General features: G+C 45.6%; 1 protein-coding gene and 1 pseudogene across 1 annotated transcript; both read left to right on the top strand.

Annotated features, from left to right (window-relative positions):
• Window positions 1-3,497: 3,497 nt before the first annotated feature.
• On the top strand, window positions 3,498-12,716 carry LOC8041309. Its single transcript, XM_002414570.5, has 4 exons — window positions 3,498-3,585; window positions 4,752-4,929; window positions 8,785-8,926; window positions 12,627-12,716. The coding sequence occupies exons 1-4, from the start codon at window positions 3,498-3,500 to the stop codon at window positions 12,714-12,716; spliced, it is 498 nt and encodes a 165-aa protein (XP_002414615.3).
• A 1,115-nt stretch (window positions 12,717-13,831) lies between these two features.
• Window positions 13,832-14,590, top strand: LOC115322584 (annotated as a pseudogene).
• The last annotated feature ends 3,710 nt before the right edge of the window (window positions 14,591-18,300 follow it).

Genomic DNA, 18,300 nt, shown 5'->3' with positions numbered 1-18,300 from the left:
CATGCTTCGTTCTTGTCGTCTGTTTTGATTGCTTGATTCGGCAAATATTGGCATGCTTTTGGTTTTTTTTGTCCCATTGATTTACTCTGTGTGCTTCATAGCATTGAGTGTATGCCTAAATACATGCCCTATAATAGCCGTCTGCAACGTCGACAAGTATTATACATGTTTATTGGGCTATTTTAGCGCAGTGTTCGACGACATGAATCCTAACGAAGGACGCTCTAACTGACGCACAATTTTGTACATACGTTTGTAAAACGTTCCAAACTTTTCATTCTGTCACAAAAATAAGCAATACTTGTTCTTATAATCGAACGCGAAGAGTAAACCCATTTGCCTTTTCCCATAGGAATGCATTACCGGAAGTCAAATTTAGACTGGTTGTTGTTTGCTTCAAAATGCAACATCACACGAGCGCCACCTGAGCCTCTAGCGTTTATTGTTAATAACTCTATGGTATAAACGGCTCTGACTTGATGCCTTTATCAGCGTTCACGCTCGGCGGCGCTTGCTACACTATCAGGCCTAGTATCAGCGACACGGCGGGACTGGTGAAACGTTGGATGCACATTATCTGCTGTTCAAAGTCATTTTATTGTGGTTTTTATGGTAAACATAAAGTTTTCGCTGTACATAACACAAAAAAATCGTCGTTAAATAAAAAATTCATTCTCCGATGCTCGTGGATGCATTGAAGTGGTGGCGGTAGGAAGGCTATCCGCCCTCTCCTGCTCGCGTGACGGGAGGTGAGGGGAGAAGAACCGTTTTCGAACTCCGCTCTCCCGTGGAGTTTGTCAACAAAAAGTAAGGGCGCAAACGAGCTGGTGTACATTGCACATGGTTGAAAAAACCTCGAGACTGCGGGTAAACGACACAACACTAAAAAGTCTCTATTAATGAACAAAAAGTAAGGGCGCTAGAGACTTTTTAGTGTTGTGTCGTTTACCAGCAGTCTCGGGGTTTTTTCAACCATGAGTTTGTCAACTGATAGATCTAAGAGCGTTGGCCTATAGACGTTTTCCGTTTCCTGTCGTTTTCAGTTCTCAATCACGTGGGTTCCGTAGCTAATATGGTATGCGGGACGAAAAGATATTAAAACATTGCAACCTGAAATTGGCGAGAAAGTATAGGTGAGGCAAAACAAGAATGTGTGACAATCACCCATTTTTCGTAAACGCCTTCCAGAGGCATGGAGAAAACAAAACGATGTGTTACCGCATACCAGAACTGACGATATTCAAGATGGCTGCGCCCATATGGAAGAGGTGTATATATCTTTCCAGCGGCGGTCTCGAATGAAGCGATTCACAGCGCGTATCCATGGTTTTGAGAGTGTACGTCAGTGTTGCCCGACTGCGCTGGACAGTGGGTTTTCTCGTCAGTAGGCTGTGGCAGGCAGAGGTGCAATTCCGGATTCTGGTGGCCCTTTTTATTTTTTAAATTTTGTTCTATGGCGAACAGAATTTCTCCGTTTTTTTTTTCAAACGAATTGTACTATTGTTGAGAGAAACAACGACCTATGCAACGACAAATGAATGCTCTTTTTTGTGAGTCCGTGCGTGACAGAACAAATACAACTGGAATGTTTGTTTAATTTTATGGTGATCTTTTTACGGCACCCTACACTCAACCGTGTCAACCTACAAAGGTGTTAACTGTCCAAAATATTTGATCACACAGGATAACCGAACTGCATGGGTATTTTCCGCTCACAACATGAAACTCAACGAGTCTCATCAATCGAGCAACATATATTGTACGTACCCCACGGTGCCGCGCTATCCGAACACGAGTTGAGACAGGCCTCAAACAATACAGCATATCAATTCCGGGAAGGGTTTTCGGAGATTATCTCAACAGAAATAACTTTCGAAGAAAATCGAACGATCCACGTCGCGGCCGCGGGCTGCTTGACGTTCCTTCTCCTCGCTCGTTTCCTGCGAAGGGCGAGCAAGCTACGAGCCCTGGTATTCCCTGATTCTCACAGTAGAAGATAACACAAAAAAGTAAGCATCATGAAAAGGAAAATAAAGTGAAAACTTAAAAGAAAGCCAGTGAATTCCGAATTCGCAATGCAGGGTGGGGGTCGCGCTGACCAGGTTTCCACAGCTCAGGTGGGTGGCAGACATTTCTGGCCGATAGGGGTCACTCGAGTCGCAAAATGGCGGCGGCCAGAGTGTACTTCTTGCAAAAGTGTATACACCAATACACGGCGCTCACGCTACGCCGCTCCGGGGGCACTGCTATATTGGCAGGGCGCATAAGCAAATACTTCACGCGAATTTTGTTCCTGCGCATGCGCATTGACCATATACCTTATTCTGTGGGAACTGCACGTTCGCCCATACCTCTTGGGCACTTGTGTGAAAGCAGCGCGTCGGTATAGGCGGTATTCACTGGACGCCATATTTGAGGGCGATGTTTAGAGCGCATGCTCACAACGAGCTCACATTAATAGCCTCCTAAGACCGGCAACCTTGATGGTGCTAAATGCACGCTCCAAAAGGACTCTGGAAGCTCGCCGTCAGCACGCGCTCAGCAGCAGCGCACACCGATATGGCCGCCAGTAAATACTCCCTATAGAGGTGCGTCTAATAGTTTTGCTACACGGAAAAAAGTAATGTCCGTTCCATCGAATGGCATTATGTGTTCGGCGAATCGATTCGCGATCTTGCCTATGAGCGTCGCGCGTGCACCGCGCTGTGCCACGAGTGGCGTGCGCTGACAGACCGGTCGCTCTAAAGACGTTCCGGGAAACTGTCTTCTTTGTGGCAGATGTTACTTTGGGGGCCCTAAACTCGTCAAACTAAAAGTTTCGCCTGAAGTTTATGGGGCGCATCGATTGGAGTCCCGTGATGCTGACGCCGCACTTTAGGCGGCCAAGGCCAATCGTCGCGCTCCGAGAACTTTCGGTTCTAACTTTGTGTTTAACGACTCTACAGCCCCTTGTAAGCTTAAACCATAAATTGCGGTACCTAGCATAATCCTGGGAACTAAAGTATACCAGTAAGTCAGCACGGGCCCAATCCAGAAAAGAAAATAAAATAAAAGCATATCTCACGGATATTTACGAAGGATGGTTCGAGGGCGTTTTTTTAATTATAAAAAGGAAACGTTTTTAGGTTAAATATAAAGCGCACCGGATGCCCCATTTAATTAAACCTCGTAGTAAATTAAAAGTTTCAGTCACATGGTTAGTTCTATCGAGTTATTCCTTCTGCGGACGAGTTCAGTGTGTTTCTACAAACCCCAAAAGAGTCTCGGTATTTGGAAATATGACGATATGGCGGCAGGTGCACTGTCAGTAAATGAGAACGGCCGCGCGCTCTGCCGTTTCCTGTCGAGGTTAACACGTGGCCCTTTAAACGACAAAAAAAAAACACGAGTTCTCATTTCAGAGTGTTGAGTATATAACGCAATTATGATTGCGAGATCCCCCTCACTGAAGTACACCTTCCTCCAGCTTGATCATTAAACTCCCAACTGGCGTCGCAATGCTGTTCCTAGGATTGCTCATCGCTATCTCCATGACCAGCCTCTGCATGGCTTCCACTCAGACTCCCACCCTCACCTCCTGCTCATGTAAGAATGACATTCCTAACTAGACTTAGCTTGGTCCGCGAACTGTATTGTAAAAACAAAAGGAAATACGTTAAGAAAGAGGCTTGTCTGATTGTCGTGTCTCGAGGGACCCATATCTTGTAATGCGTTGTGTATCTGCCCCGAACACGACGAAGTCGCCCACCTGTTTACGCAGTACCAGCTAGAAGACGAGGCCTGCATCTTTGTCGGAAACGTCATCACTCGTGAATCGACGCAGCGCTGTCTACGCGTGATGCAGCGTCTCACAACAAGCGTGACGCTAGCAAGTGGTGAAGCCGAGAGGGACGCGTCTGCCTCTTTGCTACGCCTCTCCTCGAAGCTTCAGCGTGTTTGCCGCTTGGAGCGAGTCGGGGTAGCCACTAGCGGTGACGTCACGCTCAGGACTTGTCTTCTAGGTGCTAGTCGTATACGTCTTCGTCGGTTCGCTTTCCTCTGATTTTGTGGTTGGTTGCCTTTCTTGCTTAGTTTTCTTTTTCCCGTGTCAAATGTAATATATATATATATATATATATATATATATATATATATATATATATATATATATATATATATTTTAGCGCCAAACGATGTGCATAAAAAGCTAGTTTAGAAGTTTTACTTAGGGCATGCACATTGAAGTGGAAGTTGAGACATGTAATGAAACTCAGTATATATTACCTCTACAATAAGTCTGAAAAAGAAAGGAAGTGCTTTTCAGCAAACGAAGTGAACCAAAGATGTCTCATGAAAGGTCAGGGTACCAGAACAGAGCAGCTGTAGACCCTGAAAGGTTAAGATCCCTGAGCGTGATTTATGTTAGGGTCACATTTTTCTCTCCATAATTCGCTCCCGGGTGTTCTCATGTCGGCCAATTGCGTAATTTGATTGGCCGTTAAGCGATAATGAGATGCCCGAAAAGTTACTGTAGTCTCCGTGATCTTGTAGCATTTAGTTCAGTTCATCACGGCACTCCCCCCCCCCCCCCCCAAAGCCCGCAAAACGATCTACTAGCCTTTGAAAGTGATACCACAATTTGAAATTCGTGCAGGCTACTCTTGGTGACAAAATAAAAATATCATAACAAATATAAAGACATAGCCTGGTCACCAGTTAAATTTCCATCTTAGTTTTTTAACACATTTCTAAAAGTTTGTTTCTCACTTCAGCTGCACAACAGGTTCAGCTGAGCAACGTCGCCATCACGGACGCAGAGCTGGGAAAGACCATGACGTTGAACTTTACGCTAGCCATCACGAGCGCATTGAACAGCAGCCCTAAGCTCAAATTAACTGTGACAAAGAACAACGGGCAACAAATAGCCTGCATCGCGAACGTCGGTTCATGGTAAGTGCAGAAATTGCGTCAAAGGGGCGGCGCACCGATTTTCGTACTTCGCGTGAATACCGCTTGTAGGGACTCCCTGGCCTTAATGACCTATGAAACACGCGCTCCTTTGTCAACACACTCAGTAGAAGTTACAAAAAAAAAAAAAAAAACTTAAAAAAAAACGAGCAGCGTTCATCCCTCAATTTGCAGCCAGAACTAGGGTGCCTCAATGTCCTTCTGTTTAGGGTGATGCCACCCTTTGTAGTACCACATGCCGACAGCACGCGCTCACGGGGAAAATACAAAGAAATCGACGAAAACAAAATGTCGCCATAGCACAGTCAGCGCCACAAGCGCGTGCAGGGACACGCTCTTTCACGCGCTTCTGAACAAAAAATAAAAATAAACGTGTGTGACAAAATGGCGAGATGCCACCACCCTAAGCAGAGCGCACATGAAGGAACCCTAGCCAAAACAAGGGGCCATGCCGCCAATGTTAATCACAGTCACGCGCTGGGGTTGGCAAAGCACAGGACACGCGCTGAGTTCCAGACACTGTTAGAGTTCGAAAATTCTCGTCATTGCCACGGTTGGACACGAGCCACTACCCGAATGCTTGTCGAGCTATCGATTATCACGAGCTCAAACCGAGTGCTCACGCAATGTTCGGGGACAATCTATGAGACGCATTCAAATAGCGTCACTGGGGGACTATGCCGACACCAGTGATTTCGCCACAACACCCCTCCCCTCTTTTTTTTTTCTGAAGGTACCCCCTTAATTCGCAACGACTCGTCTATTATCACTGCCCCCCCTACCCCCCCCCCCCCCCTTAGTATTTAGACCTTCCCTTCCCCCCCCTAATTTCAATTCCTGTGGAAATCCCTGGCCGACATTGTGACCTCCATGCTACGTAATCAAGTTTTGCGAAGGAGAGATTGGAAGAATACGCTCGCTTTTAACCTTGAAATTACACAACAACGAAAAGGTTTCTTGGCGAATGGCGTCGTGTGCGAGTATACATAAGTCCCACCAGTGCCAGTGAATTCGTGTGAAGTGAAAAACATACCAGGCGAATATCGCTGCACTACCCCTTTAAATATTTTATGGGGACATGCTCTTCGTTTGCTTCTGTGTCTGCGGTACTACACTGGCTACTTTAATGCAGAATATGTTTAAATGCTGGGGTCCCCGAAGAGAGTGCGACGGAACGCCATGGAAGCCGTTACAAAATGTCTAACACGTACTTCGGAAGATAATTTCTTATAAAAAAGTATAAACTGAAAAAAGAACGACATTTTAAACGCCTCCCAACGGGAATCGAACACAAAACCCCATGATCATGAGGTCGACATTCTGACACTACGCTACTTAGTGGGTAGACAGAAAGTAGTTGGCTTTGTCTCTAGTGTCGAGACCGGTTATAACGAAGTGGGTTATATCGAAATAGCGGCTACAGCGAAGCGATCGCGATTTCCCATTTTCCTTTGGCACTTCGTTAACCGAACTCGGTTATAACGAAATAGCGGATATAGCGAAGTGATTTCCGATTCCCGTTGACTTCGTTATAACCGGTCTCGACATACAACGGTACCATCCACTAACTCTCCAAACGCAAACACCGAACGAAGGACGCCGGCGTTTTGGAGTTAGGCGTTCGGCGTTCGGTAGAGCTGCGCCCTTGATCGATTAACCCGCCAATTAATCGATTAAATTCTTTAATAGCGATTAATTTTTTTAAACGGTTAGTCGTTTTGGTTCTGTCAAAAAAAAAAGAGTAAAAATGCAACACTTGCACCACGCAGACGAGGACGAGTGCACCTGCATCAAGGCCACCTTTAGGTGGAATATTGACAGAAAGTAAACTGTAGGGGAGAGATCTGTGCTCCAAACAAGTGAAGAAGGTTGTACATGTCCCAGCCACTTCAACGCCGTGCGAGTGTCCATTAAGCGCAGCAGACACTACTGCGAATTATCCTGGAATTTCGCTATTGTAGGAGAATATCAACGCACCTTTTTGCCTCTGCGACTGAAGTAATAATTTGTTACTGTAGATGTCTTTTGAGTTTTCTAGACTACATATCAAGATTGATTTAAGATTCGAAATTGTACATTACTCCGTTTATCACATATTCAGCAACTGAGGCAAAACATGTGATTTTGATATTTTCAGAATTATTATGCACGGGAAAGACCGAAATCTATTAATCGATTAATTAATGGATTAAAAATGGCGATTAATCGGGTTCATCTTTTTAATCGACACCCAGTCGGCATTTGGCGTTTACGTTCGGACAGTTTATGGAAAGAAAGAATAAGTCCAAGACGGAGACCCCACCATCACTGAAAGGACGAAGTTTGGAATAGGATAACACCAACGTTACTAGAACCACTCAGCTGGGAAACTGTCATAGAGGGACCACTTTTTAAAAAAGTGGTTCCGATCCGTACTCGAGAACCAAGCTAATGGCAATCGCAACGCCGCCATTTCTCCCGCAGCGTACACTTCGGGAACTGCACGACTGCACGTATTGGTTCAAATCGAGGCGCGCCAGGGCCGGTGGCGCCATCTCGCAGGGCCATCTCATCGTAGCAAGGCTAAGACTCAACGAATCTATTGATGCTGGGTAGTAGCTATAAGAGTCCCAACCCTCAGTAGACAATTCTATTTCTGAGATATAAGGGGGCCAAAATTAAATTTGTCGAAAGTGCAATAGCCCCCACATTTCCACAACCACGGAGTGTCCCTGGCAGTTAAAGAAAGGCGTGGTTTATGATATTTCTACTTCTTGCTTCGTGATTGGTTCTTTGGACCTCTTTTTATTATTATCATTGGCTGCTGAGCAATAATAAAATGACTGGGACTCACCACGTTCTGAATTTCTTAAACTCTTAACACTCTAAAAAAAGCCCGTTAGTCTGCTTTCCCACAGAACACTCGGAGAACCAATCACCGCAGCTTACGGAGGCAGCTCAGCGAATGACAATGCCGAAACATATGTTTAGACCAAAAAACGTGGTCTGAGTTGTGACATTAAGCAATGTAAGCGTGATGTTTTGAATTGCCTAATGTCACAACTCAGACTGCGTTTTTTGGTCTAAACTAATGCTTCGGCATTGTCATTCGCTGAGCTGCCTCCGTAAGTTGCGGTGATTGGCTCTCCAAGTGTTTTGCGTGAAAGTAGGCGCACAAACATTTTTTAGAGTGAATGCTTGTATTACGGGGTGATGTATTCTTACGTGCTTTTAGCGTTAGGTTTACAAGGGTCTTTGGGAACGGCTTAAATGCTAAGTCCACCAAAAGTCGTCCCAAGCCTCGGTTTCTAATGTAAAAAACAAAGTGTTCCATGTGACACATGAAGGCCATGTTAGATTTGTGAGTACAGTGAAACATAAAAAAAAGATAGTATGGTTTAAATAGTTGCTCCAGAGTCGCTGTAAAATCCTGACCTGGAATGAAAGAAAATGTGAGGTTCCCCGACAACTTAAGAAACTCAGAGCTTGGCTCGAGCATCTTATTACCGCTAAATTGCCAAATACACTCTGAACAAGTTTGTGCGTCTACTTTCACGCACACCACTCGGAGAGTCAATCAGCGCAACTTACGGAGGCAGCTCAGCGTATGACGATGCCTAAACATATGTTTAAACCAAGAAACGCAGTCTGAGTTGTGACATTAAGCAATGCAAAACGTCACGCTTGCATTGCTTAATGCCACAACTCAGACTGCGTTTTTTAATCTAAACTAATGTTTCGGCATTGTCATTCGCTGAGCTGCCTCTGTAAGTTGCGCTGATTGGCTCTCCGAGCGTTGTGCGTTTTTTTTAGAGTCTATGTCTTTCTCTACGGGTCACGTGTATTTCTGCCTTTCAGCACATACAAGCTCTGCGGGGGAACTACCGACGTCGAGAAAGGCCTTGGGTCGCTGTGGAACAACACCTGCCCCATCGCACCGAACACCTACACGCAGTCCTTGGCTGCTGAGCTACCCGAGGGAATCGGATTCCTCCTTGGGGTGCGCATACTCAGTTCCTATTCAAAGAAGGCTGGTTCCAAGATTTGCGACTTCTTGCGACCGCGTGCCTCAAAACCTTTTCAAACCCGTAACAACGAGACACCGGCGCCAACTGTCGGGTAGCCGTGGAACACTCCACAATTCCGTATATTTTCTACTTTGTTTGCGTATCGGGCTTTCTCTCTTGGCTCCAAAAACCCATTGACAATGTTATAAACGACCATTTCTTATAGATAGTACGTACATCTGTTCTCGCAAGTAGAGCATAACCTTCACTCTAGTGATAAGCGGTTGTAGGCCGCGTTATCTTATAGATGGCGCTGACGTGGCAGAGTGTTCTCTCGTCGTAAGTGATCACAAGAACACGATCCTAAGCAAACGCAAGTGTCCAAGCAAGCCTCGAGACAGCATAAAGTAACATTTTTTGCGGGTGCTTGTTTTTTAAAATGAGAAACATCGACGTAAACATAAGCTGGAGAAAACCAGCAGGCTACTATTCGTGACTCCATCAAAACGGAAGCCACCAAGCGGGAAAACCGGGGACCAGCCGGACCAGGTAGCTCCGCGCCCCTCCGCGTCTCTGGTGGCTTTCGCGGACGCGTGTCGTCGGCGCGGCGGCGAACAATGTAGTTTGACGAAAGTCCGGAAATTTCTTAAATTTGCCTGAGTGTTCAATAGTGTGGTGAAGCCTCAGTAGATCCTTCCATCACGTGTTTGAATGCCCGTTTACTCCACAACACACGGTTGCGTGCTTTCGATTTCTTGGAGGGGGAGAAATCACGGAAAAACGTTTTGATTCCTTTTCTGTCTCGAATCACATTCAAAGTGGCGACTGCTTGGTAACTGATGAGTGGTTTCTTTGTAGTGTAGAACAGTGGACTGAGGACGACAGACGAGGCATTTCACTGGAGGGAACACCAACGTTGCAGTCAAGTGAATGGGAACGTTCGATAGCTGCTTTTCTTGAGTTTGGTTGTGTTCGGTTAGCTTCAAGTTGGAGCCACTCACGCCGGTCGGTGCGTTGGCTATTGATCTTGCCTGCTTTTCGCCAAAAAAGTCTCTGAACCACACTCAAGGAGTTCTGCTGATTGCGCAATTACTTGATCCAGGAAAACCTGCTCGCTGCAAATGATGAATGAGGGAAATTATTGGTTTTCAAAAGGTGGGGGACGATTCTCGCAACGTTACAAGCTGTCACGACATTTTGATCTATCGCGCCTCCAATATTTATATTATACCCCTCGTCGGAGCCAGCAGCAGTATACGTCCACATTGCTCAGGTTGACTGGCCGCAAAAAATACTAATTTTCTCCGTGCAGGATTCAAAGCGAAGTTCAATGCAGAGAGGTTCTGCGTGAATCTCCGATGAAGACTCTCTTCAGTTTGTCTCCGTGCTGCCGGCTAGAACCATTTGGCTAAGTTTAAGTAGTATCTCTCTGTCTGTCAAATATACTTATATTCAGCAGTTCACCTAATAGCTAGTCAATTAAGCTCATATTCAACCCAAACAATATACTAATATCGCTTTAGTGGGACATAGTACGTAATATACTACATAGCCCGCTCGTCAAAATTACTTCTCGATTGCTACTAAAACCTGAAATGAAATACGAGTATAAGCTGCTTAGTGGGGCGCCGGCGGGTTAACATGGTTCTTGGCTCAAGAAGCGCTTGCTTAATTTTCGTAATTTTCCTGCAGCCTGTGTTGTTGACCGAGCAGCGGACTGGAGCTGTTTCTTAAACGCCGATACGCAAAAAAGCTAGATTTCGCGTACAGATAAGTCGCATGGCCGAGGCGTGCGAGTTAGCTGACAATTACCCTATTGCCCTCGGTGGAACAATTCTGTAGTCATCGCCGTTTTCCTTAGATGATCAAAACTGATTAGTATATTACCGTCTCTCCGGAGCCCATAGTTTTGGTTTTCAACGAAATCTCTGAAACGAAAGTTTGACATGATAAGAACAAAAAAACACCGGGAAAACAAACGACGCTCTGCAAGTTTATGTGCACCGGCTACACTTAACCGTCTCAGTTCAAATACCTATAAAATTGGGCATTAAAGCAAAGAATATCAGTTAAATTGAACGCGCCACCTGTTCAGGCGGCCCGGCCGAGCCGACGCGACCTGGACTCAGCCGCCATGTCTGTTTGGTGGTGGCGCCCCCTATAGGTCGCTGGAGTCGCGAATACCCGTTTTCATCTCAAGAACCGTAGAAAAAAGTCCAGCTCCTTGCGGAGCATTACTAGTTTCCCTTTTTATGCTGTTTATTAGGATATATGTGGGTGAATTCTAGATTAGATATATGTTATCTTATCAAGACGTACACGTTCCAAACGCCTAAAGCATCGCATTTTCTTCCGACAACAAAATCTCGAAAGAACTACTTCGCGCCGCGTATGAACAATGCGCAAAACTGGCTTTTTGTTGAGGTGAAAATGGGTATAAAATGCACAGTGAAAAATCCACCTAAGGGTGCAAAAACAAATCGGATATAAAATCTGATAATGCACGCGCGTTGTGGGTGTATCTTACGATTTGCTGCTGCGTATTGCTTAGACATTTTAAGCGCGTTGGCAATTCCGCCTTGTGTAGTTACTGACAGCTACGCCGGGCGTGGCGAATCTTGAGCATGCTTTGATTGCTCCGCAACCAATGACAGTCGATAAGTCGACCGAAGAACCAATCAAAAGTAAAGAGGCGTGGCCGTAAAAAGGCCACGCCCGGCATATTTGAGGCTGTCCGTGAATATGGAGACTGATATATGCGATGAAAGTCTAGTAATAAATGTGTTTAATCAATTGCTGCTTTATTATATAGCTACGCACCTAGACCATTCCCGCCCCTTTGGGATTGCACTTCACCGTGCTGGGAGAGAAAATGAGGACGTAGAGCTAATAAAAATTGTTGGACACTTCAAGCACGCTCGTGTACCCCTCCGAGTTGAAAGCAAACGACGGCCTAGAGCGTAACCTCATATTAGTTACGATCTACTGTTACGAACGCGGGATTACCGGCAAGGAACGAACGAGGCTGAAAGCGGACGCGTTCTGCTTAGGCACGTGGATGCCTTATTAATCTATTCTTAAAGAAACGGATTTGGATGATGTAGATTTTATGGTAACGTAAACTCGTGTGTGGTGCAGATACCGAGACCAGAACAAAGCGGGAAAAAGCATGAGGCGGTACTCAAATAGACCTGCTGCGCGAATTACCCTCGGGATTTTCGGAAGTATACCTCTCTGGGTACCAGTTGGGGAGGCTAACTGCGTACATCCCGGGCAGAATTGTAAAGGTTTAAAGCGTAGATCTTGCATGGTCAGTTACAGCTAAAGGAACCAAGGGTGTGCTCGAGCTTGTTATTTTGGCCATAGAACAAGCCAGGGATCAAGAAGCGGGAGCACAATAAGCCCTGCTGCTCACAGCGACACGAAATGGGTTGTTGGTCGCTCTCACACGGGCTCTGAAGCCCACCTGAGAACTCTACTGTGATAAGCGTGTGGCTGCAAGTGACAAGGACACCTTTCCATTTTATAAACCAGGCATACATATGTCGCCGAAATACCCCTTTCACCGCACTTAGTGTTTTTATTTAAACCCATTCATTGTACTAAAATCTGGGCTTGTCTACCCATGCTGGAAATTCAAAGTGGAAACCAGTATAAAAAATAATTTTAATTACTTTTTCTCGTTCCTTTCAGAACGGCACTCTCACCTTTAAGATCGACGTACAAAATGGAGGACAAAGTGTGGGATGCCAACAATTTAAAGTTAACGTCAAATTAAACTGACGGAAGTGATCCCACCGAATCCGACCAGCCCGCAAGATACATAATTGAACCCAATAATTATGTCGCATGGATTGTTTTCTAGTAGCTCGCATTTACGAGTGCTTATGTTTTTGTGAACATGTATGTATTCCCTTTCCAAGGTATTGCAGTAACTGCCGTGTTGTGTTTGATCCTTATGTGATATAATATTCCGGAACAAGTGTCAAGCGAGCACAAGTGAGCGCGTTCTATTTTGTAACCGCTATGTTTAATAAAATACGGGCTTTAATGTTTCGGTAGTTAATATATGTTGTGTTCTGTTAAACCTGCAAAGTGGTGTTTTTAGACCTAGACACAAAACGATGAATTTTAAAAGATTTTTTGGAGCATAAAATTTATATATTTTAGCTTCCTAAAACAATACGAAAGGTGGACCAACCTACTTGCAGCAATGTATTTTTGTTCGTGGTGCCTATCAGATGCTTCAGATGAGTAGCCGATCTGCATTCCATAAATTGCTTCTATTTTTGATGTATCTAAGTGGTCAGCTTACTGCCGTATAATAAATGCTAATCTATTTATCAAACATAGTCACTGGTTAATGTTGTACCGTGGTGGGGGGATCGGTGGCCGAGGGAGATTCTTTTTTCGAATACCGAGGTGCGTGGTGAAGAAATCATGAGCTCCAGCGGAGAGCGTTCTACGGCTTACCTTAGCCGGGTTTCAACAGGAATTCGGAATATTTGACTCCCCAGGACTACCGTATCATCCTGCCTACGCTGCCAACAGGTCGTTACTCTTTTAATTCTGTCTTTCTACATGGCGACCCATCAGCGAGACCGTATCGCATCGACGACTTTCGCGACGTTCTGAAGGACGTCGTTCACATGAATGACGTGGCCGGCTTCGGTGCCTTGCAGTACAACCACGTTTGGATGCTCACCCTGCACAACGCGGCAGCGAAGGAGAAGCCGCTACATACGGCAGTGCTCAACGTCAAGGGCAAGACCTGCCTGGTCATCGATCCGAATGTGAGTGAGAAATCATTCAAAGTTCATTCGGTTCCCATCTGCTTTCCCGACGAAGCTGTGCAAAAGACCTTCGAGTCGCACGGTAAAGTGAAATCAGCCGTGCGCGAGAAGTGAAGGCAACCAGGCTTTGAGTATGTGGAGACAACAACGCGGACAGTCACGATGGTGCTCAAGGAAGGCATCACAGTGGACGCTATCCCGCATCGAATCAGCATCCTCGGAATGCCAGCGTTCGTGTCCATTCAAGGCCGCTCACCTCAGTGCTTACGGTGCAAGAAGTTAGGACACATGCGCAAGCAGTGTCGCACTCCGTGGACATGCCGCACTGACGTACATGAATAGGACAACTGTATCCAGACGTACGCGGCAAAAACGAGGCCTCCAACTGAACAGTAGGACGTCGATAACCTGATAGACCAAGATGAAATGGAGTAAACCATTGCCGCGACTCCGACAGGGAAGACGTCTGAATTGTCGACTGACGTCGTCGGAGCAGCCGATCCAGCACCACCAGCAAGCAGCGTCGCAGAAGTCAAGATGACAGAGAAGCCGTCGCCGAAAACTGGAGAGAACTCGCAGGCAGGACAAGTTACACCAGAATCGGTTGAGATGAAGGACGAGGAAAACAGAAAGGCCAGCGGGGCATATGGCAAAACGGATCAAGAAGTCACCGGAGTGAAGCGGCAATTAAAAGGAAGGGAGAGCGATCAATGGGAAAAAAGTGCAGCGCGTACGACTGCGGCTGACCAACGATTTACTCTTGTTACCCCCAAGCGTTGGACGAAAGGCACCGAACCTCAAGGCCAACCATGGTTGACAGAGCGGGGTGCTTCAGCACTTGAAGAAACAGCCTTCGAAGATTGACAACGTTCTGCCCCACGTGTAAGCCGTCCGAACTCCAACACTTTATTGAATGGCAAAAAACTCAAATCCTTTGAATATTGCAACCTTTAACGCTGTTAGTACTGTTGCAAGGAAACGTAAGGAATGGCTACACAGTCTGCTGCTAGAAAAACGCATAGATATTGCTTTCATTCAGGAAACAAGAACCTCCACGCATGAGCAGGCAAAAGACTTCGTGCAGTACTTTGGACACGTGTTTTGGTGTTTTCACACATTGACTCTTGGCAATGCGTCTGGAGGAACGGCGGTGCTTGTCAAAAAAAAAAGTGTTTTTCCGTTGTTGATTGTGAGCTTGGCGCGGACGGTCGCGTAAGCAGAGTTGACTGCCTCGTTAAAAATGAACTAGTTCGTCTAGTGTCGGTTTATGCACCGAATGATGCTGCTGAACGCAGTCTTTTTTTTCAAGTCTTTGATACGAATCTTGTACACGCCTGGAAAAGTCATTCTAGGCGGAGAATGTAACTGCATGTTATCTTACCGTGACCGCTCTAACCACGCTACAATAAGCGACTCGAGTGCAACTAAGCTGAAGAGCGTGTTAGAGCAGTTTGAACCTGGTCGACGTCACAAGCCCGCTAAAAGATTTTTCTCCGCGCTTCACGCATTGGCAGGGAGCATCTCACGCCCGCCTTGACAGACTTTACCTGTCAAGCGAGATGCTAAATCAGGTGGAGGAGTATAGGGCTGACGTGGTCTTACAAGACGAAGAATTTGCTTCGATGGTGAAAGAAAAGATTGAGGTACTTGCCAATGAAACTCCGCTAGATGTCTGCGTGTGGGAGAACTTCAAATTGGAGTTGAAGGAACTCGCAACTGACTTTTCGCAGAAGCGACAGCTCGAGCGCACGCGAGAGAAAAGAGTGTTGGTCCAGTCCCTCAAGACACTAATTATCGAAGAAGAACAAAGCCCTGGAGTTTTTCAGGATGACATAAGGAATGTAAAGCGCAACTTCTCAAGTTACTGGAAGAAAAGCTAAATGGTGCTGCAGTCCGGGGTCGCACTCGTATGTTAAAGGGGTACAGAAACGAAGTTTTAGCGCCGATCTTTCTGCATAAATATCGGCTAGGGACAGGCACCACCTCGGAAATATTAATATCGCGCTGTAAAACACAGGAGAACTAATTTTGAACCTAATTTTTGTTTTTTTATTGAACTCAACATTGCAGCACAAAATGCTATGTCATTACAAGGGGCTCACGCCCAGCGACTTGTGGGCAAACTAAAGTTCTCTCATGTTCCTAATTTCACTGAACAAGTGTGCCCACTCAGGCGTAGTTTCTGGTGTTCTGCAATACACCGTTTAAACCTCGTTTACAATATCGATGAAATGCTTCTGTAGAGACTTAATTTTTGGGTCAGCATGCCGAAATTCGATTCTTGTTTTCCAAATACTAAATATGCCGAGTATCATAAAAAGGTCGTAGGGCACAGTGTCACTTTCTTCAACAGGTAAATACCTAATGGTCTCCGAGGACAACATAAAATCTATTTCAGGGTCCTTTAAAGAATGTCCCCCCCCCCCCCCCCAAAAAAAAAGAAAACACAGCATCCCAACAATAAATAAAAACGTGTTCGATGGTTTCTGGTGTCTTACACAGGAGACAATCCACCGACCAAGGAACAAAGATCCTCTTATCTCTTAGCCATGGCTTTACTGGCAATGTCTCGCTGTGCAATTTAAAAAAAAAAGAAAAACTCTTAACCCCTGGTGGAACACACATCCTTTTATCACACCGGAGCACATCTTGACCCGGACATTGGCTGTACACCGATCGACACAGTGGCGCAGGGAAAAGGAGCTTAATCAGGACACTACTGAGCTTCTTTTTAGTGACACTACCCAGGTAGTCCATCGAAAAACGCGCTCGCAAAAACAATACAGCCTCTTTCACTTATTTTAAATAACCAGAAAAACAAGGGGTATCAGTACATTCACTAGTCACCAACACTGCCGGCAAAGAGTTCGCCAGTCTCACCTGGATAATTGCTCGTAGGAAAGGATGATTCTGGTCGCGTAGGAAAAAAAAGAGAGAAACAATCTTGCGGACGAAAAGATGCGAGAGGTCAAGGCCTCCCGAACTGACGCTCCGGAAAAGGTTATCTCTTCGCATCCTTTCCCACCCGGACTTCCAGATGAGAGTGGCGAAGACCCTATGGAATTTTTGAATACTCATTCGTGTATATGCCAAAACTTGCATAATGTACCAGATCTTTGCGATAAAAAAAAAATATTACACACTGTGGCGGGCGCAAAAATTGACAAGTTCCGACTGACCCAAGTGTCCGCCTTCGTCTTCAAATCTTTTGCGAGCTCCGTCCAGTACGGCGTGCTAACTTTGTAATGTTCCAATGGCATCCCAAGTTACGTACATGGCGTCGCTTCCCAATTAAAGCCTGCAGAGTAATGCGGTTTTAAAGCCCACCTCCCGTGCCACACCCCACAACATTTTTCCCAGTTCTCTGCCGCTCCTGTGGCGTTACAATATTCTTTCGTGAGGACGACAGTTTCCATGACGCTTTCTTCGTCTTTACAAAAATTAGCCACATCGTCAGCGTATGCGGACACTTTAACTTCAGCACTATTGAAAAGAAACCCCCGGATATTCTTGCTATCTATCACGCTTACACAGAAAGGTTCAAGGTACAGAGCAAATAGTAAAGGTGAAAGGGGACATATCTGCCTGACTGACGAAAGCACTGCAATTTTCTTAAAACATTATTATTTAAAACCAGCCTGGTGGTGCAAGCTTTGTACGCCATATCCACGCCCTTTAGGGCAACTTTGCCTACATTAACACGCAATAAAATACTCTTTAGAACATCATGTCTAACTCTATCAAACGCTTTCTCCAAGTCTAATTGTATCATTGCCACTTTATCCCTCCCAACAGCCTCAAAAATGCTTCTCGCTCTATGGATATTAGTTTAAATGGACCTTCCTTTAATGCCACATGTCTGATGATCCCCGATGAGGTCCCGAATGCCACACTGGAGCCTCCGCGTAATGATCTTAGTGAAAATCTTGTAGTCTATGCTACATAATGTAATCGGCCTATATCCCGTCACGCTGAGCCTTATCGACAAGTCCTCCGACTTCGGTATCCGTATGGTGTGGGCCTCCACAAAGGAACGCGGTAGACAGTAGTTTTCGAATGACTCATTAAATACGGCCAACAGTAGGGGACTAAGGGCATCTTTAAAGGTTTGGTAAAATTCTGCGCAAAGCACATCAGGCCCCGGGGTTTTCTGTCTCGCTAGCGAATCTATTGCTCGTTCAACCTCTCCTAGAGTGATTTCTCCCTCGAGCCACGTTGTAACCTCCTCATCCAACTTGGGCATGAGGGACAAAAAATCTTTAAATTTACGAAATCCTTCGGGAGTCAGTTTTTCCCCAAAAAGGTTCCCAAAGTACTCAACAAAAGCTTCTTCTATAACATCTTTATCGCTGCTAATTTTCCTCCTTTATATTCTATTTCTCTTATTTCTCGAATCGGGGCATACTTCTTTTCCTCAGCCAGAGCTCGCTCAGTCGGCTGTTCTCCCAACATAAATTTCTCCGAACGTGCCCGCACGACTGCCCCTTTATACTTTTCATTGTATATTTGATCTAACTCCATCTTGATGTGCCGAATGTCATCGCCGCAAGTTCCAGGGCGCTCACACTCTACTC

Source organism: Ixodes scapularis, unplaced genomic scaffold (genome assembly GCF_016920785.2).
Source record: "Ixodes scapularis isolate PalLabHiFi unplaced genomic scaffold, ASM1692078v2 PGA_scaffold4__175_contigs__length_147842914, whole genome shotgun sequence".
NCBI classification, from domain to species: Eukaryota; Metazoa; Arthropoda; class Arachnida; order Ixodida; family Ixodidae; genus Ixodes; species Ixodes scapularis.
This window is presented reverse-complemented; position numbering and strand designations above follow the sequence as displayed.